Source organism: Nicotiana tabacum, chromosome 3 (genome assembly GCF_000715075.1).
Source record: "Nicotiana tabacum cultivar K326 chromosome 3, ASM71507v2, whole genome shotgun sequence".
In the NCBI taxonomy this organism is placed as follows: domain Eukaryota; kingdom Viridiplantae; phylum Streptophyta; class Magnoliopsida; order Solanales; family Solanaceae; genus Nicotiana; species Nicotiana tabacum.
Window position 1 is genome coordinate 214,287,637 of NC_134082.1, and position 23,626 is coordinate 214,311,262.

The following is a 23,626-nucleotide window of genomic DNA, read 5'->3' on the forward strand; positions in this document are numbered from 1 at the left end:
TGCTAGGAATAGAAACAAGCAACTCTCTAGCCAATTAGTTCTGTCAAGAACAGGATATGTAAACTTAACATATTTTTCAACAAGGGGGTCAAAATATAAAAAATTAAACACATGAAAAAGCCAAGGAGATTCAAAATACAATAAACATGTGTAAACGAAAAAAAAATTACCGAGCAATAACAATATAATATTTCCTTGACACTCCTTGGTTAAACGCGGCTTTGCACTTCTCACATGAGCACCTTTACATAGTAATTTCAAGAGGATTATCAATGTCGACAAAAAGAGTCCTGGTCATGATAAACTAACAACAGATGAAACGAGCATACTTTAGGAATATTTTCTCTAGTTAAACTTTGATCATTCATTTTCATAGGTTCAAATGATATCCAATCATCTTGACCTCGACGAAAAAATCAATATGCGACAATTCACATTAATCTATCACAAAAAAATGTATTTTTTCCATTAATGTATACTTATATACTCAAAGATTTGTTATAATAATATCAATATTATTTTATGAAGTTGTGTATATCATGACTCGGCATACACGTGCAACGCACGTGCCGAGAAACTAGTATAATCTATAAAGTTTGAATAGGTCAGAGCCCGTTTGGAAATACAATTTTTTTCACTTTTTTCGATTTTTTTTTGTTTTTTTTCGAAATCAGTGTTTGGCCATAAAATTTTTAATTTTCACTTGATATAAATTTTTCGAAAATTTGAAAAACTTTGAAAAACTGTTTTTCAAAATTTTCGCTCAGATCACTCACAAAACTTAAAAAACAATCCAAAATTATATTCATGTTCAAACACAAGTCTAATTTTCAAATATCATTTTCAGTTGAAATTATTTTTTTACTTTTTTTTTTTGAATTTTACAATTCATACGTCCAAACGCCCACTCAGTAATGTCATTAATAGAAAATTTAAAAATATTTATGTGCCTACTTTTTCACTTGTACTATACCTTACATTGAAGTTAGGCCGGAAAAAGACAAAAAGGGGAAAAAATAAAATTGTAAAAATTGATGGAGGAATGTAGAAGTGAAGATAAAGAGGCGAATAGGAGCGAAAAACAATTGGGCATAGAAAATGAAACTATTCCAATTGCCTCAGCAATTGTGGCTGCAACAACCATACGCCGGCAAGTCCCGCCATTCTCAGCCTCCTCATCTTCCTTATTCAATTCCCTCTCTCAGGCTCAAAATTCGCACCTTCGCACTTTCCGACCCTGGTGCTTCCGGTGAGCTATACAGTTTTCATTCCTTCTCTCTTCTTTCCGTTATAGTCGCATACCAAGTGCTTGATATTGGTTCCCTCAAAGCAGATTCGAAAATCTTATATACTTAGCAGTGTTATAGTACATTATGCGTTACTCAATTGTAGTAATGGGTGCAAAGTAAGTAACTGTTTAAAATTGTCTTACTTATATATAGAGTTCGTCTAGTTCAAAGCAGTGCATGGATGAGCTCATCCACATCCAATTCACCACTAGTTCTTTCCCGATGTTGATTTCACGCTCTAATTTGGGGAAAAAGAAATGTTACGTAACCTGTCTGTTAGGATCGGGAACCCGGGTAGTGCGGAATTTAGCCAAACAACGATGTAATGACAATAACAAAGACAATGGAAATTGATAACAACGGCAATTAAAGTATATAAAGAAGACACAAATTTAACATGGTTCGGTCAAATTGACCTACGTCCACAAGCGGAAAAGAGTAATTTCACTATACCAATAAGAGTACAAAATTAGAGTAAACACTCTAATTAATTCCAAATACCCCAAGAGAATAACCTCACAAGATCACTCCAAAGAAAGGGTTCACACAAGTGCTTCCCAACACTTAACTCTCATACAAAACACTCTTAATAAAAGGAAGAAAAGAAGAAACAAGAAATGAATACTCAAGTCTGGTTGGTGTATTTGAAATGAACTAATAGTCTTCCCCTTTATAGGCAAAAAAGTCTTGGCTCTCTTAGGTGTAAAAGAAGAGATACAACTTGTACAAATGATGTCCACCACATAATGCAATATTTTTGGGTCCCAAAAATATTGCCAACAAAGTCTACTTTGCAAACATGCTTATGTATGATGGAATCCATTAGCCAAAATATTGGCCATAATTACTTTGTCTTTTGCGCTTTTTCAGATTCCACAACCCAGGCCACTCAATTTGATCTTTCGTTAACCGTGAAGGTAGGACTGGGAATGAAAACCAAACTTTGAATGATATTAGTTATTTGTATTTTTTTTCCTTTAAATACTCAGTTGTAGTTCTTCTCTTGTGATTCAGAGGAAAGCAGCAGAAATATCTCCAGACATGAAAGGAACTTGTATCTTCCTTGTTGGTGGGCATTACTTTTCTGCCTCCATTTTAGCATTCTCTTTGTTTCTTGTCTAATTTTATCTAGTTTGTGTCTCAATCCCAAATTGGCTGGGGTTAGATATATAAATCCCTCGTATTTATCATAGTTGGAATATCTTTAGCTAGCTCGTCATCCTACTGCAACCCTCCTCCTTTATTCAGGCTTCAGACTGGTTATGCTTTGCGAAAGTCACTGATGCAGATTTATCTTATCCAATTTGTGTTGCTTTGAACTTACAGGCTTAAACAGCTCCATCAAATCCAACTCGGGAAAACTTCTTGCAGATGCACTGCGCTATTATTATTTTGACAGGTTATACATTTAAGTTGCTTGCGGGAACTAGTGCTACAATAATAACCATGTCTAGTAACTAAAGTTGTTGCCTTAATCTGTTGCAGTGACAGTGTCGTTGAAGAAGCTTTGGGAGGAAAGGATGCTGTCAGGTCATTTGTGAAGACAGACTTGAAGGGCTTTCGAGACTCAGAAGTGACTTTCTAATGTCCATATGCAGTGTTTTCCTGTCTTTTACTGCTTTTCTGTGTTGAGATTTATGACCGAAATACACTTTGCAATGCAGACAGAGGTACTGAAGCAGTTATCGTCCATGGGTCGCCTTGTTATTGGTGCTGGGAATGGTGCGGTTCAGCGTGCAGCTAATCTGTAGGACAGCTGCTAGTTGTATTTTTTCTCCCCTGTCAAACAGGAAGAGGAAAAAAGAATAATCACTTGTTCTTGATCATACTTGATGTTTGTAGGGCGCTTATGAGACACGGCATATCAATATGGATCGACGTCCCCTTGGATATGGTAGCCAAGGAAATTGTGGAGGAGAGTTTTCAACCTCCTGCTGCTGAAACAATACAAGGATCATATCCCGAGGTCTATTTCTGTCTTTCTGATGACTTCCACCCAAAAAAGTTAGACAAACCCGAATATTTTGCTCATATTCCTTGTTAATCTTCCTTCTGTTAACCTAATGGTGCCTCTTGTTTGTGGATTTCTTCAGCTGTTGGGCTATGCTGATTTTTAGCCTACCATGGTAACAGGTGTTGACTCAATTAACTGCTATTTATGAAGAAAGCCGTAAGGGATATGCTACAGCTGATACAACTATTGCACTCCAGAGTAATTTGCTATTTGCTTCATAGTCAGTAGCACTAACGTCTCTTTTGCTGTATTTTTAACAGCTTATTTTACATTTGCAGAGGTTGCTTCTCGGTTAGGCTATGATACATTAGATGCAGTAACCGCAGAGGATATGGTTTTGGAGGTAAACTAAAAATTCCCCATGAAGTGGGAGGATTTTTTTTTTTTTTTTTCCGCTAATTGACCGTGTAAGGTAAATAGACTTTCTATTTTTTATGGTGATTTTAGACTCTGAAGGAGATAGAGAGATTGATGAGAGTAAAGAAGTTGATGGAAGAAGCTGCCAGGCCATTTTAGTTTCGATCACAACCAATGCCGACTATCTAGGTTAGTTCTTATCAGCATTGTTCCAAGGGGTGTTTGATAGTTTCTTTTAATCTCATCCTGCTAATTAACTAGATTTTGGATTTATATGCCGTTATCATTTAGAAAACCTGAGATTATTCTTGATGTGTCATACCTCTTGCTAGGCTTGCTCTTCTTGATGCAGGCAACCTACGGCAACCAAACTATCAAGTCACTCGGTCCTTTCATTCATCATATATTTTCTGCTTCTACCAGTGTCGGTGATAATACATTAGCTGCATCTAACCTTGTGGTATATGGATCTTCATGTGGAAAAAGAATTAGATCAAATAAAATAGTACATACCAGAGAGTGAGATGCTGAATCCTGAAGTTACATTTGTGGATTTGACTAAGATGATGTGGGGAGTTCGAGAGGGAAGACTAAGAAGAAGATAAAGGAAGGGTGTAGGGAGGAAAAATGGAAGCACTTAAGAGGTTTTGACAGCAAAGACATGCTTTGACGAAGCTGCCCAAGAAGGATGTCTGTTTTCAAGGGGAAAACAGAGAAAAATCAGTGTTACTTCCTACTAATTGCATTAGTCATTTAAAAGTTCCATTAAAAAATGCCGATGAACTTAAGAATGACTAGAAAACAGTATATTGTTGACCAAAATAATCATATTGAACAAGTCTTAGATGCACAACTGTGACTTATAACAAAAAAGTCTTAAACATACAATTGAATGCGACGATTCTATTATTAGAATATCAAATGAAAGATTTTGAAATTATTCGAATTATTATGTGCAGAATCAACATTTATTGTTTGGAGCCTTAAGTGCTGTGCTGAAGTTGGAGAAAGATGGCAATACTTGAAGCTCTTGCAATTGAATGACTTCTAGTATTGTGAGTGTAATTCTTAAGCGGCATGTATATTGTGAGTATTGTTAATATTGTACTTTTGTGCACATTTGTATTTTACTGTGGTCGGATGAAACTCTTCTAATTGCCAATCTGCAAAATAAGTTTCAACTACCTAATACTTAATAGTTAAACATTTAGCAACCGAGCAACTCCCACCTCCAAATCTTTTGCTTCCGTTTATATGCAGTTAACGCTACAGCCTTGTTCTATATAGTAACCATACACCTATATTTTTGTTGTTTCAGTTTTTCCTTTGTTTTTTTTTCAATAATAAAAAGGGTACGACACGCTGCTTGTAAATTTTTCAGCTATACATACTATTGTCCTTCAGATGGTGTGTTTTAAGCAAGAAGTTGGCTAAATTCGTTTGACAAATTTCAATATTTAGTTTTGCGTAATATTATTTGACCTTTTTTGGTTATTCTTAATCAGAAGCACACAACTCACACTTACCGATTCCCTTGCCTCTAAGGGGTCGTTTGATTGAGAAACAAGTTATCCCATTATTACTTATCCTGGTTATCCACCCTCCCATGAGTATTAAAAATACTACAATTCTGGGATAACTAATCCTAAGGTTAGTTCTACCATGATTTTATCCCAACCAAATGTGAGATAAACTCATCTCAAATTTAATCCCGGAATTAATTATTCCTTATCCCTCGTACCAAACGAGCCCTAATTGTAACATGCTCGGGTTTGAATGGGCAGCGCATAATGCAATGTTGGATAAAGGAATCAAAAAAATAAAATAAATAATTCTCTGGATCTCATTAGCAAATGACACTAGAAAATTCATCCTCAGGTTTTGGAGGGGTTGGTGAAGACGTAGCATTTTCACATATGCGTTTCAAATCATTCAGATTATTTACAATTAAATCCTCAAAATCTGACCTCTTCTGTAGTTGAGTTTCACTCAATTTTATATATATATCTGGGCCTTATCAGAACAATAATACTTTTGGGACGTTTAATCCAGGGTGAACTGGTTATAAAGGGAAGGAGGGATCGAAATTTTGCAAAGCTAATAATATCAATGCAGTGCTTAATTAGAACAAATAAATTAAGACACAGCTGTGTGCCTGGGTAGATATATACTAAGTCTAGTAGTTTTATGTTTTAATTAGGCATGTTGTTAAAGCTCGAGAGACTTAGGTCCTGTATAATGTTGAATGGAGCAGTCAAATCAATGGTGAAAGGTGCCAAGTCTGTTTTGTTCAAACATATAACTTGATATTAGATTAGCTTTGAACTGGTTGGTGAAGCAGTCCTAATCCATTTCAGGAAAGGCTCGTCCAAATTGGACCTACAAGGTTGCCTCTCTTTCTCTTTGTGATTTTATATGTTTTCTTTTGGGTGAAAGTAGAAGTGATGTTTGGTTGTCGAAATAAAAGGAGATTGAAGGCCATATATCCTAGTACGTTCCATAAAAGGGAAGAGTGTTGGATCGGACTAGCTATCGAGGATGACGCAGTTGCTGAAAATTTTATGCAGAGGCCACACAGCCATGTGCTGACTGCTGATACCAATCCTTTTGAATTCTTTATTACTTTCCCTATTCCATTTATGTTCACTTTTTGCTTCCTAAAATTCAAACTATGTGAATTTTAATCAAGATTTAAAATACTTTTTTATATATATATATTGTTATGAGAAGATTTGTAGTAACTTATAGTAATACTTTTCGTATAGTTTTTAAATATTCAAATTTTAATTTAAAATGTTGAGTTGATCTTATCCAATTTAGAGCCCGTTTGTCCATGATTTTTTTTTCACTTTTTTTTTAAATGACAAATGCTTTGTGGGATTTTTCTGGGTTTTTTTTTTTAAATGAGTGTTTGGCCATAAAATTTCCAATTTTCACTTGAAAATGAATTTTGGAATTTTTCAAAAATTTGAAAAACTCCAAAAAACCGTTTTTTAAAATTTTCACTCAGATCACTCACAAAAATTCAAAAACAACCCAAAACTATATTCATGTCCAAACACAATTCTAATTTTCAAATACCATTATCACTTGAATTTTTTTTTTCACTTTTTTTCGGAATTTTACAATTCTTATGTCCAAACTCCCGGTTAGCTTATTAGTCAAATTAACTTTCGAAAAGCGAAAAGTATGATAAAAATTGGGATTTCGATGAAGTATTACTATGACTATTTAGTGTATTTATATACATTGGTGAGTGAGCACAATACACATAAGTCATATCTACATTCAGACGCCTACTTTAATTTGGTAGTCTATCTTAGCTTGGGCAGTTGCGAGTGAGAGGGAATAAAGAGCAGTTTTGGAAACTCCGACAGGAATTATATGATGATAATGATAGGCTCATACTTCCCACTCTCCTCTATTCAGTACAGTTCTAGTTTAGTTCCCTCCTCTCCAAGTCTCCATCATATATCACCAAACCAATTGTTTCTTTTTTAACTTATATTTCTTTGACACTTGTCTCTTAATTGTCATCTACTGTAACAAACAAACTGCAGCATTGCTGGGGTGCGTTTGTACGACATAACAATCACTGCAGCCAAGTAAGTGGCCGGGTGATTCCTCAGTCTCTCTCCCCTTCCTGTCCTTTTGGTACATTTCATATCTTTTTTGTTCCTTTTATAATGAACCACCGATCAACAACGACCCAGTATAATCCCGTTAGTGGGGTCTGGGGAGGGTAATATGTACGTAGACCTTACCCCTACCCCGAAGGGTAGAGAGGCTGTTTCCAGGATAATGAACCACCGATCATGTTAATTAATTAGTACTCCACATCACATCTCTTTACTATAATTCTAATTATTTCTAGCTTTTCTTTTTAAATTTTCCCCCTTATGTGCGTCATCGTATAAGCCTTTCAAGTTAAAATAGCACGGGGTAGCTAGTTTTCGAACTGGTTGTTGAAAAATAGCCAGCGTTTGCAAAGTTATTGAAAAATAGTCACTATTTTGCTGCAACACGGAAAGTTCCAGCATAATATACTGAAGATCGGTGCACCTGTGTATGAACTTCCAGCATATTATGCTGGATCGGTATATTATACTGGAACTCCAGTATATTATGCTGGAAGTCCAATATATTATGTTGGAGTATTTTCGGATTTTGAATAATATTTTCGTTCAGATTTATCTTTACATGAAAAGTGGCTAAATTTCGATTACTTTTAAAATTGAGGCTATTTTTGAATGATCACTTGTAAATCTTGCTATTTTTGAATTTCTCCCGTCTTTCAATCGTTACATCAAAGAAAAAACAAAACACAAAATATTTTAATCTATTTGGCTTCCTGTCTAAGTGTAGTTTCTGAAATAGTCATTCAGGAGTAGTACTAGTTGACATAACTTAGGTGTGTATCACCATACCTCTAGAATAGGAGTAGGACTCCATTTTAGGATTGTTTAGTAGTGTAGCCATATTGGGTAGGGTGTTATTTTAGTGATTTATTTGAATTCAAAGTTAAATGTGATTAGACTTCCCTTTAATTTTGTGTGTCAGAATTATAATATACAAGGAATTGTTGAATGCAGATACACATATCCTCACATTCATCTTGTCAATCACCTCTTTTCCTTAAAGATATGAAAGTTGTTAAACCCCACCCCACCCCACCCCCCACCCCCTAAAAAAAAGAATTATTTTTTTCACGTACTTCTTATATATATCTCAACAACAACAACAACGACCCAGTATAATCTCACAAGTTTATATATACCTCAATAACAACAGTCCAGTATAATTTTATAAGTGGGGTATGGAAGGATAATATGTACGTAGACCTTACCCCTACCCGAGGGGCAAAGAGGCTGTTTCCAGGTTCTCATATATACCATGTATCCTTTAAACCGAACCAGTGTGAACCTAATCCTCTTAAAGAGTGTTACTCCTAGTGAGTCTATAACTTTAACAGAATCAGGACTGCAACTATATGTATAGGATAAAAGAAACTAAATGATGAGGAATCTACACGTTGAACAACACTCGTTTCGATTGTTAATTAGGTCAAATTTAGCATGATAAAAGTCCTAACAAATTAAATGCGCGACAAATAGTGTGTCGCACCCCACCCCAATGTCCTTAATTTTAACAGCCCACTATAATCTTACAAGTGAGATTTGAGGAGGATAGTGTATATGTACGCAAACATAACCCTTACCCTGGTGGAATAGAGATGCAGTTTCTAATAGAATATGTCCTTAATTTCATACTCTATAAAATGTACCTTATGTAACTTGTAAAGTTGATGCTATGTGACTAGGAGGTCACGAGTTCAAGTCGTGAAAATAGATTCTTGCAGAAATGCAGGGTAAGGCTGCGCACAATAGATCCTTATAATTCGGCCCTTCCCCGGACCCCTCACATAGCGAGAGCTTAGTGCTCTGTGCTGCCCTTTTATGTAATGCCAAAAAAGGTAGATTTTATAAACTTGTAATGTAAATTAAGAGCTTTCACAATATTAGAGTACATAAAAACCAAATAAATGAAATTAACTATTTTATAATAATAAATGTGGATTGAGAACGTGTGAAGTGATAAATCTATTATTAATACAACTTATTAATTAAGTACACTAATAATGAGTTATCATTATTAGTGATTACATGCATGCAATTTGACGATGACAACAACAACAACCCAGTATAATCCCACTTAGTGGGGTCTGGAGAGGGTAGTGTGTACGCAGACCTTACCCCTACCCTAGGGTAGAATAGACCCCCGGCATCCTTCCCTCCAAGAGAACTTCCCACCTTGATCTTGGGGAGACTCGAACTCACAACCTCTCGGTTGGAAGCGGGGGTTGCTTTTGATGATGACAAAATTAGTAAAAAGTGTTGAAGTGCCCCCCTAATTGAACAACTGTAGAAAAGTGGGGTAGAGATAGATAGATACAAACAAATTAAACAGAGGCAGAAACACTCTCTATTTCTCTCTGCTCTGCCAAAATCTGTCACCATTTGCAACAATTCCCTGCTCTCACTACGTACTGCTTCTCCTCCTTCCACTTTTTCTGATCACTACTCTCTCTATATATAATACTCCATTCTCATCATTTTCACATACATTTCTCTCTTTTCTTGTATCTCTAGCTACAGCAACAATGGCCGATCCCAACCTAGTTTACGACTTCTGGAACCAACAGCAGTACTCTAATTCCACTGAAATGGTGATGATGTCTGATATCAATGTTGCTTCTCATCTGAATCAGCAGCAGCAACCCATTCCTATCCCAAAACCCAATAAGCCAAAGGTACAACCTTCAAGAATGTTCTCCTGCCTTTACTGTTCTCGCAAGTTTTGCACTTCTCAAGCTTTGGGTGGTCACCAAAATGCTCACAAGCGTGAAAGAGCCGCTTCTCGTCGTACTATGTTCCCGGTCACCGGCACCGACTCCGACAACCGTAATATGGTACACTTCCATTTTCTTCAAAATAACAACAACGACAAGCAGCTGGAGCCTAGTTTGAATAATTATCCTCTGATGACCGGCCAGATGCTGCCTGAACAAAACATCATCGACATTAATGGTAACATTAATCATACTACTACTACTACTTATAGTAACCCCTATGCTAATTACTGTAGCGGTCAGCTCCAAACACCAGCTTCAAACAATATCAACGTCTTTAACCCTTTCTCCTCCTCTGACGTTTTTCATCCTCCTCCGGTACCGACTCTTGGACTCGGCGGCCGTCATGTCTATTTTACTAGCGGTGATGCTACTCTCTCGACTGCACAGGATTTGTCTTCTATGGATAATCACCAGCTCAATCTTGACCTTACCCTTCGTTTGTAAGAGAGAAATTGGCTGGGTATTGTGGGGTGATGCTCTGCGTTTTTCCTTTTTCTAGTCTTTGTAAGAGAAAAAAGAAATTCAGTCTTATTCGAGTTTTAGTCTTTAGAATATTAGCGAGCTACTAAGCATTAGTTTTCGAAAAAAAATTCAGGGTATTGAGTTTTTTTTTAAAAGAATAGAACGAGCAACTCAAGCAGTTACACTCATGGCCGGCGTCAGATCTAGTTCATTTACTACTAGCTAGATAGGACGTACTAAAGTAGTCTTAATTCCCTGTAGTTAAAAAGTTTTACAGATGAATATCATGAATTCTGTTGAGCTTCTTTTCATTTTCATTTCAAGTTTGAAGGGAAGCTTTGTGTTACTGGTAAAGTTGTTGATATGATGTGATCAGGAGGTTACGGGTTCAAGCCGTGGAAACAGCCTCTTGCAGAAATGCAGGTAAAACTGCGTACGATGACCCTTGTGGTTCGGCTCTTCTCCGAACTCGCGCATATAGCGGGAACTTAGTGCAGCGCACTGGTTTTTTTTTCCTTTCATTTCAAGTTTGTTTATTGCTTTTTTGAGCCGAGGGTCTCCTGGAAACAGTCTCTATCCTTCGGGGTAGGGGTAAGGTATGCGTACATATTATCCTCCCCAGACCCCACGTGTGGAATTATACTGGGTCGTTGTTGTTTGTTGTTTGTTTGTCATTTCAAGTTTGTATTTATCGTAATTAAACCATAGCAAATTCTGTGAATTCAGCTAATGTTTCGTCTCCTCTTTGTTGAAAGCTCCAAATGAACTGCTTATCCAATATGTAAACAAGTGGTATATGTGTACTATGTTTTGGAGAGGCCAGGGTTGGGTAGGGGGGGAGAGGGTTAAGAAAACTGTAAAGCTGAAAAAGTGATGGTGGCTCCCACTTATTAAAATTTTAAATTCAGTTAATCGATTAGTAATTTTAGTTTGGGTGTGAATAGAGTATATATCAAGAAAACTGATTGTTATGGATAATATCATAATTTTGAGTAGGAATAGTATGTGCAGTAGTAGTAGTAGTTATTTATAGTTGCATGCATGCATAGTCCAGAAGATATATATACTCTTTGATGTTCAAGCAATGTGTAATTAATGAGAATGTGATATTGTATGTCTTTATTAACTACTTATGTTATTCAATTATGGAGCAGAAAAGTGAGTAAAAGAAGTAATAGGTGGTTTTGTCTTTATTTATTGATTAAGTACTAGTTAGTATAATTAATTTTTACGTGTGTTTTCTGCAACCCCCACTTTCAACCGAGAGGTCGTGAGTTCGAGTCTCCCCAAGAGCAAGGTGGGAAGTTTTTGGAGGGAAGGATGCCGGGGGTCTATTTGGAAACAGTCTCTCTACCCTAAGGTAGGGATAAGATCTGCGTACACACTACCCTCCCCAGACCCCACTAAGTGGAATTATACTGGTGTTTTCTGGAGTGGATAACATAATTAATACAGTGAGATACTCCCATTTAATTTATTCTGCTGTCGTGTAGCCCCAACAAAGTTAGCATTCTGTTGAGCTTCAAAACCAACCCCTTTTTATTACTTTACTACAATATAAAACCATTCCTAATTTGTTCATTCTTCTGATTCCCATTATTACTTAATGTACACAATACTAGTTCTAAAATAGTACCTTATATTATACTCTGCAACACAACATTAACTACCGCTACCTCCAAAATAGGGAAATTAATTACTATTACGTAGTTAAAAAACATGCTACATATAATGGCATATGTAATATTAGCATTAGACTTGCTACAATCGCTTTTGACTGATTTCTCTTACTATACTTGGGACAATCGATGGAGGGACCACCACCACCTAAACGTCTTTTGCCTAATCAAATTTGGTCCTTTTTTTTAAGTACTTTGTATTTTTATATTTTGTTGAGAGCAAACTTGCAAGAAAATGTCTAATTTTGTTTTTGATAACCCTGTCCTTGAGGTGGCCATATAGGGCGGTAACATAGGCGGATCCAGGATTTTAAGTTTATGGGTTTCTGTCGCAATTTCAAATTAATATACAATAATAATTGGGTTCACAAATAGATATTTAATAATTTTTTTAACAAAAATACAGGGTCTACGCAAAAGTTACTGGGTTCCCGGGAACCCGTATACTACACGCTAGATCCGCCCCTGGGTGGTAATATGCCCGCAACTCACAGACCAAGGCTCTCGGCGCATTTGGCTATTACTAACAGCTTGTTTGGATGATTGTTACATGTTATTTCATAATGTATCTTCCTTATATTGTATTGTACTTTTTCTTTACGAATACAAGGATAAATTGTATTGTTTACCGTCGTTGCATGATATCATGTACCAACAATATGAACAATAAACTTGCAATATTACAAAGAAACAGTATGGTACGAGGTAAAATTATTATATAAAAGGTAGGATAAAGGATAAAATATGATTATTTAATAAGAAGAAAAGGCAGAACGAGAGGAAAAAATAAGGTAACGAAGCGACCACACCAAAATAATGAAATTAACGATACGATATAATAAAATTTAAGTAACTATTAAAATAAAGACTATATTAAAGTAACAATACAATACAATAGGTAACAATCATCCAAACAAGATATAACGAAAAATCAATTTCTGTTTTATGTGCGTTTAGCTTTCACTTTCCCACACGTCAACAAATAGCTCAACTCAAACATTAATCTAAAGATTTTTTTAACAAAACTTTTTTTTATTACGTCAGGTGATCGGAGGGGGAAGGGGATTAACCTAAAGATTAAGGATACGTAATTGATGTGGATATGATGAAAGGGCCCACCTAACATATAAACATTTCCTTAAACCTTTCCCATGCCACATTATATTATGTAAAGGTTGATCATCTCGCAGCAAACTGCTAAGAGCTTTTAGAGTTCCTTCTTTTAAGATTGTTCACACAAAATATTCCAGAAAAAGAACTTGTAAATCAAATCATTGTTTTCTTCTGATACAAACACAGAAAAGAAGGTAGCACCTTTTTTATTTTTGTTTTTCCTTTCAAAGACGAAAGGTGCCATATTTTATCAAAGGAAAAGAAAAGAATTTTTATTTTTATTTTTTTTGGTTAAAACGCAGCACAAAAGCAAAGAATTAGATACGTGAAGAATAACTATAGATCAAAGGTGGGAACCTCAGAATCAAAACCATGGCTAGCCTGGTAAACTATTCGGGCCATTATGTTCCTATATGGATCATTCTCTCTTTTCTCCTTCAGGAAATGAATGCATCTCTCAACCTCAGACTTCACTTCCAAGTATAATTCATGTGCTTTTTCCCTGCTTTTTAATTCCTCCTTCCTCCCTGCAACACCAAATAAAATGCCATCAAATATCACCTCCAGGCTTTCCCCAGCATGGAAGGTTAATACTGTGATGTACTTTAAGAATTACCTTCTGTTTCAATTGGCTTGCCGAAGTAGAAGTAAAAACGGCCGGGAAGTTTTGGAAGAATGATTGGAAGATGTACATCTTGGTTTGCAACCTCTCCTTCAATGTCATTTCTGTATTCACATACAAGACAACATTCCCAGGTGATATTTAACTGTCACTCAATCATGTGGTTCGCAAAGTGGCTTTTAGCTCAACTACCTTCTCCATGCAGCAAATAAGTTTCCAACTATCAAAGCAAAGGTCCATTGACTATCACAATATAGAGACTAATGGTATGTTTAGTATGAGAAGTCATTTTTCATAAAAATATTTTCTGCTAAATTTAAACTTCATATTAATTGTTTCAACTAACACTTGGACATTGTTATTGATCTTTACTACTCAAAATTTCATCAAACCATTCTCCTATGTGCTAATATTATTATGAAATCTTTAATATACATTTTTTTTCATAAAACATTTTCCACCCACCAACCAAACACCAGAACAAATCAGAAACACCGTTTCCATGAACATTGACCTCCATCATATCAAACACACTCTAAGTCAGATAAAATAACGAAAGAACAAACTTGATACCTTAGTTTCTCCACCTCATCAGTTAACTCCTCTATCCCAGCCTTGAAATAGGGAATCTTCATCAGGTCATTGTAATCAAGGAGCATCTGTTGAAACTTGAAGGTTGGTGAGTCAACAAGAGGATGAATTCTAATGATAAAAAAGTTGCTAAATTTCCTCCAATAAGGAAAGCTCTCAATGTTACTCGCAGTAGATCAAAAGTTAGAATAACAACCCACCATAGAAAAGCATATTCATTTTATGCCTTCTTCAAGAAAGAGCTTTGGGGTAGTCAGATCTGTCGACGTAGTTGAACAAAATTTTCCAATTTTATCTTTCAACATAAAAGCAAAAGAACATTTTCTCCATGCTAAACTGAGCTTTGGAGGGACATCAATTAGTAGATGAAAGTCTTTTTATATTGAGCAAAAAATCATGACCAGCCAAATAATGACTAAATTTTCTGCTTACAAGAGCTGCTTTCTTACAATCTACTTATGGTAGTTACTAGACAAGTTTCGATACATCCATTTGTAAACTCTGTTTCTTTTCCCTTTCAAAATGAGAATTGTGTAACCTCAGCACCAGAAAAAACCTAAGGATTCAGTTTGATTAATAAAACACTGTTATGGCACTGAAGCCACAAGCTGTTTTGTGCCTGCACACGTTTTCCATTTGCCTTTCAACAATGATTTTCCATCTTGATTGTCATAAGTATTCAACATTGCTTTAAGCATTTCTTTTTATATTTATATTTCTAAATGTACTTGTGCATCCCAAACAAAACAAGCTCAACTTTTGTATTGAAACACATGGACCAGAATAGATGTGCATGTTCTGATTTAAATTATTCAAAGAATGTAAACTCATGAGACTACCTGGCCAATATCATCTTCTCCCACCGTACCAAAAGGTATAATTTTCGCTCCAAATCTAGCTGCCATCCTGACAAATTCAGACTGTTCTGGCCAGAATAATTTGTACTCCTCCCCCTGAAGTTAGAAGACCAAACTGTTAGAAGAGCAGTAGGCTTTTATTTTCTGCTCATTAGCTATTTATGTAATAACCTTATTCAACATTTAAAACTATAAAGAATACTGCTATTGTTCTAAGTCAATTCCCTTTACATAAGAAATATCTTCCAACAACTTACTTCAGTACTTAATTTTGGCCTTCTCATTAGATATACACTGTATCAAACTTTCCTTAGAACCACATATAACAACAGATAACATTGCATCTTGAGAAATCAACAGGTTGTAATTTTCACTTTTGTTTCATCAATATGAATAATGACCATCTAATTCTACATTTAGTGATGGGGTCCAGATATTACAAAGTTAAATTTGCTCATATATATAGTTGTAATATCAAATGCTTACAGATGACAGATTCAGTTTCCAAACTGGAATAATCAATTTCCTATAATTATTGGTATCTTTAAAAACATGCATATATGCCAAAATAAGTAAGCAAGAAAGAGAGAGATGTGTATCTTTATATACAAGATAACTGCTCCTACCAGATGACATTAATAAGATTAATGTTGAGCCTAAGATACGGAATCAACTGATCTGCTGGATGGTGCAGTGGTTTTAAAGAAAGAAAAGGTTAGTGATCAACTCATTAACTGTTTCACATGACTTTATGCTTCAAGTACAGCACGGAAAAATCACACGAATTAATCACAAAGTTTTTAAGAGATGCAACCCTTAGATTCTTAAAATGAAATATAGAAATATTTTGAGTAGCGCATTTCTAAGCAATACGTTTTACGTAAATAATACCTTCCGGTGAAGAGCTTCCCGCATGCCCCCGGGATACAGCAAAGCATGGGATTTTGATGATAAAAGTTTATAGAAGTTAGTTGCTGACACGGGAACTGCACCCATAAAACGGAAATCATCATACATCGATAACACAGGCATTCTCCCCTCTCCTAGTCTCTGAAACATCATAGGATGCGCTATGCCTCGCAGGACAATCTTTTTCTCATTCCACAAGCGGGACACCAGAGGAACTAGCTCAAGTCCAAGCATCATGTGATAACCTACGAGTAAGACCGGGCCTTCAGAAGGAATTCCAGTCAGACCCCGAACAATATTTCCATTCTCGAGAGTTGATATCATTACAGGGTTGAAGGCAACTTCCATCCATCTGTGTTTTGATCAGTCATACAAGTACTAAAAATTAAATAAACTTACAGTTTTTGTGTTATTTATCAAATGAACTAAGTATAGGTTGAATAGCAGATGCAGATGAGTTGATTCACTATGCCAATAAGAGTTCCTGACTAGCTTAACCCTGTTTAAGTAGTTCAAAGGTAGCATCTTATAAGAAGCAAGACCCGCCAATAATATTTTTTCAGCATGGAACCTCATTAACTAGATATCCTATGTATGCACATAGAGCACAATATACAACTGTAAGAGACCAGGAAGCAAATAATGCGGCTCTACAGTCCCCTAAAGACTGGTTAGTGTCTTCCAACATAGTACAGGACAACATACCTGTATGGTTGATAAACACTGTCAAATTCAGAAGTGCTTGGCGGCACAAAATCTTTAACAAAGTCAAGGTGCCTTCCACGTCGATAAAAATTGGCACCCTTTATGACAGTTACCAAATCAAAGCCATCTTCCTGCACAAAAACTGCAACTCAACATGTACCCCAACAAAGTTTTTTTTTTGGGGGGGGCATAAGATTTGGGATTTTACTGGGTAGTTGTTGTTGTTGCATAAGATTTGGTATGAATGCTTTAAAAGTTGGGAGTATATATTTTTGGGGACTTGAAGTAAGCACCTACATGCAAGCAGCACTTACAGCATAGGCTACTGCATGACTATATAGCCTATTATATAAACTGCCATTACAACAACTATATGAATCCTCACTTACTATAAGCCTATTATATAAACTGCCATTGGTACTGATTATTTCAGTAGGAAGTAATGCATGTAATATGCCACTGTGTGACATTATTATGGAATTATATTGATAGAGTAATGTTGGAAGGCCACGCTGAAGTTGGTACTTTTTATCTTCAAGCTTCGAAGATAAAAAAAAAAGTAAGTAGAAAAGTGCTATATCAGGATTGTAGCATTCCTGAAATCCTAAATTACAGCAGATAATAGAAAATGAGAGAAAAAGCTACAAACTTCAGCTGGTATACAAACTGCATGGATAATTCCAAGTTGGAAGAGCTCAGGGAATATCCCAATAATCAATAACGTATAAATGAATGACCAGGATCTGTATTTTGCGTAAGCAACTAGAAAGCACACTATTACCAGGAAATTGCAAGTACCAAAGACCAGAAGCGGACCTAAGTTGTAAAGAGAGGGTTCACCGACATCCGGAAAGTTCGGCAAAAATTACATGTATACATATACATATATGTCTACTCAAAAATAGTGATATATTAGTAGTAGCACCTTATATACAAAACAAATTTTAGTTGAATGCAAAAGTGCGCCTGTAACCTTCAAATCCTTGGTCCACCTCTGCCAAAGACAGAGGGCTCGCTATCATCTTGCCTCACTATGCATCTGATCCTTGAGATTCTGTCTCCTACTTCACTTATTCCTAAACCTCTTCATTCACTAAGAGGCATGTTCTCTTTGCTCCATTTGATTAAGAAGCATTTTCTCTTTTATTTTCTTTTTTATAACTAAATAAACCTCAACGAAACTTCATGTACAAGATTTTTGGTAATTCTACCTATTTGATGTATAGTCTATCAAGAAGTTCTCTTCTTTGTTTTACTATTTGTTGACAAAGATTTCTCTAAAGAAAGTCCTTGAACTATTACCATTTGCATTAGCAGTTTTGGGTGTGGTACAGAACAGAAGTCATTTGTGGAGGTTGGAAAAAGGAATTGGGTCTGAAAGGGTTTGGAAAAGAAGAACAGCCTACCAGGAGAAGGGCATGACCACTGTTGTTAAATCTCCGGATCTCACAGTTTGGAAGCATGTGACGAAGCCTCTCACCTTCCTCTGGGCTGGGTATCAAGTGATCCTTTCCACTGCATAGCAATAGAACACTTAGTCATGCGTAGTGACAGCCATGAAAGCTAACCTGAATTAGATATTGCTCGAAATGTCTAGAAAGAGAAGAGAATACAACAATTCTAGTGTACACTAATAAACTTCAAGTAAAGATGGCAAGAGAGAGAAAATCAACGATTTCCCGGGAGGGGGGAGGGGTTAAAAAATCTCTCTTTCATCAAATTTTACCAGTGACACGCTGGAACTCTGAAGCATTACCTAGAAAGTACTAGAGTCTGAGCTTTGATAGCATGGAGGCGAGAATTGACAAAAGCTGCGGCTGATTTGAGCATCTTCAGCCGCCAGATAAGTGTTTCTACAGGTAAAACATCAGCCAGCACCTGCGACCTTTTTCATCATTTTCTTGCTCAAACTGACTACATGAAAAAACTGAAACTGAATATTTCAACTAATAATGGACCTCTAAATTAAAATCTTTGAAACTATTGAAGTACCAAAGCTAGAGCGGAAAAAGAAGATTTCAACAGGAATAAACTTGTGACTGAAAGGAAATCTTATCAATGCTAAGGAGATGTCACAAAGAATAAATTGGTGAAAGGTCCAAATGCAAAAAAAGAAAAAGAAAAAAAGAAATCAAGGGGGTGAAAACTTTAAGAGTTAGAGGGATGACTTTTGCATTTAACCTACTGAATTAAGACTATTGAACCTTACAGATAAGTAGGATGAAAATGCTACATCACCGCGAAATAACTCAGCTACTGCTTGTTGCAGAGGAAGCCCGTTACCAGGAATTGCCACTGCCACCCTTGCAGGAAGACCTAATCATTGTAATTGAGTTTCACACGTCAGTTGTCAGTTCATCTAAAAGTTTACCACAAAGTAAACTCAGTTAACCAATTTAAGCAAGAAAAACGGCACGTATCACTAATGTTATTTAGTCCTAATCAGCAACAACTACGCCTCAATCCAAAGCAAGTCTGGTCGGCTATATGAATCCTCACTCTTCATGTCGCTCCATTTTGAGCCCATCATAGTCCAATATTAAGGAGGGGTTTAGTCCCAATCAACATTACAATTAGAAGTACCAAATGTAAATTTATTCGTGCAAGCGCTAAAAGATTAGGTGATGATTTATTGACATCATAAATCAGATGAACATGAACATACATGCTTTATCAAGAGAATTTTAAAGGACAGGCTGTAATAACAAGGTGAGGTGTTTTACCAAATCTATTGCTTCTTAAAGAATTATGCATAGAGCAAGCAGATCTGAATGTTTTGTTCAAAAATGGGATTAAGTTCTTCAAGTCATTGGTTTATTCTGGCTCAGCAGTCAAGCTGTTCGAGTTGACTGGATTTGTGGTGCAAGTTAGAACAAACATGACCAGAATAAGTAGCAGCACACTTAGATGAAGTATATGTTGCCTCAACTGATACGCACATATTTTGGAGAAAGATACAATGTAAAGCAAGATGTGTGGTAATAGATCGGCAAGCAAACATCTTAAAATGTAACTGGAGAGCATGTTTAGCATGCTTTTTGCTCCTACAGTCTAAAAAAGCAACTCATACAATTCTAGTCAGCAAGATTTCTAATCAAAAAGATTCAGGATAAATAATAGTCCTAAGCTAGTTCATTTATCCACCAAACCAAACAGTTCACATTTCATCTGGCACAGTAATCTAGGACATGCAGGAAAAGTAATTTTTTTTGGAAGATTTCGGGAAAAAATGAGTTGGGAAATCTTCAAAAGAAGTTAATCTTTCCTGGAAAAATCATTCAAACAAACACTTTCTAAAAAAACTCAGTTTCTGGTAACTTCAAAACAAATGCCACATAAATATACAACTCAGAATTGTTATCATAATGCTAGTTCGCCAAGTCAAATTTCCATCAAGTTGAACTACTATACACAAATTAGAGAGTGAAGTTAACAATAACCTGTCGTCACACTTAGCGTTTTAACCATGCTTGGATGGAGTTGCTCAGGAATGACTTCTGACAACACTATCAGATTTTGCAGCTGAGATTCACGTAGACGCGTGGCTGAGACACATCTTTGCAATGAGAACTATGAAATGCTTCAGGCAATATTAAATCTTCTAAGATAAAATTACAAGCTTCTGAACCTGGGTTTGCCAAAATTAGTGCAAGATCAATATGAGGATTACGAGCAGCAACAGCAAGTGCTAGGCATCCCCCAAATGATTCTCCAAGAAGATAGATGGGCCGTCTTGGTGCATGGTGATGCTCTGACCTAACAGTTGCTTCAACCAGGTGCACCAGGTCTGGAAGACAATTAAGTGGAAGCATATCCCGCTGTTACTTTCATTTCAAATGATAAAACCAGCACACAAAGTCACCAGTTTAAAAGGGAAAAAATGCTTAAGATGGAACACGACAGATTTGTCTAGTCACATTGTTCAAATTGTAAAGTGAACACGAATTAAATTACACATTACAAAGAAATGCAAAAAGCACAAGATATCACGGCATAGACATTAGGGAATCTGTGCTTACTAAGCCTTTGTTTGAAGGACCGGTCTTAAAGTGAAGTGCAAGTAATGTTTAAAGAATAACTGAAAGACTTTTATGCACCGCTTGCTCCCACTTATTAGGTGATTCAGCTGAACCTAAAGGGGCCGTTTTTGCAAAATTACATAAGATCTGTATCTGTTATGCAACACTTAGAGAGTTCGACTTCAGTATATGATAATAGTAGTAACACATCCTCAGATCATAACTTCTAAAGTTTCATATGGAATCATACAATGAATCAAAATTTAGGGGCAGCGGCACTTACTACCATTTCCACTCTTTAAATATTCCTATTCAGCTGTTTGGTTTCCATCTATTAAAATTCTAGCAAGCAGTTTTGCCTAAGAATACAACAGGGAGATGAGGAAGGAGAGACCTGTGAACGATGTTCGATCTGTAACTGGAACATGGAGACACCACATATTGAAGATCCTTCATGTATGGATAGCACCACCCAAAAAGAAAAGAAAAGAAAAGAAGAAGAAAAAGAAGATGATGACTTAACAGGATATTGTTATCTAGTACAACACAAACATCTTAAGGACAATAGTAATACTGAAAATCAAACATTTTAAATTCCAGCATTGTGCCGGAAAGATCAACTAACAAACTCACCTTCCAAGTCTCTTATGATGCTTTATAAGGCCAAGTCCAACACCATCAATCCCTGCAATGTTCCGAGTAAAGAGAATTGCTTAATTAACTTACAGATTTAGCTATTTAGATCAATGTATGAATATTTCACAGACGCTGATACAGAGAAGGATATTTGTTTAGTGTGTGCCATATATCAATATTTGCACTATGGCTTTGTTCACAACGAAATAATTGCACTACTGAACAATGCAATCACTTATAAATTTTGCCATTGCAGCTATTTGAGAGGATGTTAGTGTTTTTATACAAGAGGATCAATAAGCTAGAGCTCATTACTATGTCCAGCAACATTATATTTGTTGAGATCATTTTGTAAAACCAAACATAGTTAAGATAACAACATAAGTTGATTAAAAAATTTATCACATAGTGTGTGATGGAATTATGGAAATAGTTAAGATTCTACTAACAATGGAGTATTATTTTATACATTTTTCACAAGTTTCTAAAATTTAAATCTATTAACCATTCAACTTTAAGTTCAGATGCGATATTTTCTTATTCAACTTATATCTAATTTTTTATTTTACTATTTTCTTTCATTACTACTTTTATACAAAGAAGTTATACTAATATCTTAAACTTTGTACTTAGTTAAATAGCGTAAAATAAAAGATGGAGGGAGTATAAACAGCACATAGTTAATGCTCTTTATTTTTCTTGTTCGAACATTTTTTCATAAAGTTCGTCTTTTATGCTATCTGGTTCAGACGCCGAAGAACTTAAAAGAAAAGAAAAAGTAAAAAGTAGATATATCTGCATCCTTTGCTCGTAGCAGCTACGTTATCAGTGATTACTACGTGTTTGATGATGACAGGGAAAACGTGGACAGTTAGATAGGTAGAAGACCCAATCGATACTTTCTACTTCTACAAGTAGCAGTAATAAATTACTACTCCAGCAGTTCACTATAATACTGGCATGTCCTAATCCAGATCGCCTTTTCTTCTCTTTAACTTCTGGTCTATCGTCCGTTCAATTCTAGATATTTATTAGTAATAGAAGAAAAGAAAAGAAATAACTCGGTGTGTCCTTTAACTCACCTGGTAAGTAGAGCAAGAGAGGCGAGTCTTTGATTGGAGAAGCGCAGTCCAAGGGCGAAAACCAGCGTGGTGGCCCACCCTCGGATCCGCATCCAATCATATCCTTGCTCCATTCCATGTAATCCTTTATAGTCAAAGTTTTTTCCTCTAGCTCATGAGTAGTGGAGTTGTTCCTTAAGCTTCCGTTGTTGCTCAACGGAGCAGGAGGCGTTGGCGGTTGCTCGCCGGTGGTGGCGGCTGATCCCCCAGCAGTACTTACTGATGCACGCACCCGAAAATTGAATCTTGCGGAGGTGACACGGAGCCATGAGTTTGGATGGAGCTGCGGCGAGGCACCGGCCGCCGTGTAAGCGCCAGTGGGAATAGCCGCCATGGACAGAAATCAAAATGCCGATAAGCTTTTGCACTATGTAAGAACAATTAGTTTTGAAATGGAAAGCTCGTTATATCTTTGCACCTTCTTTTTATATATATATTGACTTTTAGTTATTCTATTGGGGTTCTGAAATAAACAATCATAAAATATCAATAATGGTCTCATGACTAACAATATATACAGACATGTTCTGGACCCTACAACGGTGGCGAAGTCACAAATTTCTTAGCGGTGTTCAAATCTGAAATAAGAGGGGAAAAAAATTCCAATCGAGGGCGTTCAATTATGCTATATAACTCTAAAATCTAATATTTTATCTCTATATACAATGTAATTCGACGAAAAATTGATCAAGTACATGTAACTTCGCCCCTGCCCCACAGCCCCACTTAATCACTTCTTAAAACTTTTGGTGAAGTTTAAGCCAGCCATTATTAGCTCATACACATATGTTTAGTGTTAATGCAGTTGGTTGTAATTAATTTGGATGAATAGGCTGCTTT

General features: G+C 36.1%; 2 protein-coding genes across 3 annotated transcripts; one reads left to right on the forward strand and one right to left on the reverse strand.

The window, feature by feature from the left end:
• Window positions 1-1,025: 1,025 nt before the first annotated feature.
• Window positions 1,026-4,878, forward strand: LOC107808816 (putative inactive shikimate kinase like 1, chloroplastic). 2 transcript variants are annotated; one of them, XM_016633382.2, is made up of 11 exons: window positions 1,026-1,249; window positions 2,160-2,206; window positions 2,304-2,358; window positions 2,616-2,688; window positions 2,775-2,862; window positions 2,954-3,036; window positions 3,132-3,255; window positions 3,423-3,501; window positions 3,582-3,646; window positions 3,751-3,849; window positions 4,013-4,150. In XM_016633382.2, exons 1-10 carry the CDS (start codon window positions 1,099-1,101, stop codon window positions 3,817-3,819), a joined length of 834 nt encoding a protein of 277 aa, XP_016488868.2. In that variant the 5' UTR covers window positions 1,026-1,098; the 3' UTR covers window positions 3,820-3,849; window positions 4,013-4,150. The 2 variants fall into 2 exon arrangements, with proteins under 2 accessions (XP_016488868.2, XP_016488867.2); XM_016633381.2 differs by lacking the exon at window positions 4,013-4,150 and adding an exon at window positions 4,620-4,878 and having other exon boundaries at window positions 1,027-1,249.
• An 8,600-nt stretch (window positions 4,879-13,478) lies between these two features.
• LOC107808813 (phytyl ester synthase 2, chloroplastic) lies at window positions 13,479-23,245 on the reverse strand. The gene is made up of 14 exons (XM_016633378.2): window positions 22,748-23,245; window positions 21,663-21,714; window positions 21,424-21,479; window positions 20,639-20,797; window positions 20,451-20,555; window positions 19,220-19,326; window positions 18,767-18,888; window positions 18,417-18,525; window positions 17,011-17,141; window positions 16,288-16,657; window positions 15,379-15,492; window positions 14,522-14,607; window positions 13,943-14,052; window positions 13,479-13,853 (listed from the first exon to the last, which is right to left on the reverse strand). The coding sequence occupies exons 1-14, from the start codon at window positions 23,118-23,120 to the stop codon at window positions 13,663-13,665; spliced, it is 2,085 nt and encodes a 694-aa protein (XP_016488864.1). The 5' UTR covers window positions 23,121-23,245; the 3' UTR covers window positions 13,479-13,662.
• Window positions 23,246-23,626: the final 381 nt, after the last annotated feature.

Coding starts and splice junctions, on each gene's coding strand:
- LOC107808813 (XM_016633378.2), bottom strand. CDS start 23,120: ATGGCGGCTATTCCCACTGGCGCTTACACGGCGGCCGGTGCCTCGCCG. Junction 20,556..20,638: donor ACTAATTTTGGCAAACCCAG/GTTCAGAAGCTT, acceptor GATGTGTCTCAG/CCACGCGTCTACGTGAATCT. Junction 14,608..15,378: donor GAGAAGATGATATTGGCCAG/GTAGTCTCATGA, acceptor AAGTTTCAACAG/ATGCTCCTTGATTACAATGA.
- LOC107808816 (XM_016633382.2), top strand. CDS start 1,099: ATGAAACTATTCCAATTGCCTCAGCAATTGTGGCTGCAACAACCATAC. Junction 3,256..3,422: donor TACAAGGATCATATCCCGAG/GTCTATTTCTGT, acceptor CCATGGTAACAG/GTGTTGACTCAATTAACTGC. Junction 3,502..3,581: donor TACAACTATTGCACTCCAGA/GTAATTTGCTAT, acceptor TTACATTTGCAG/AGGTTGCTTCTCGGTTAGGC.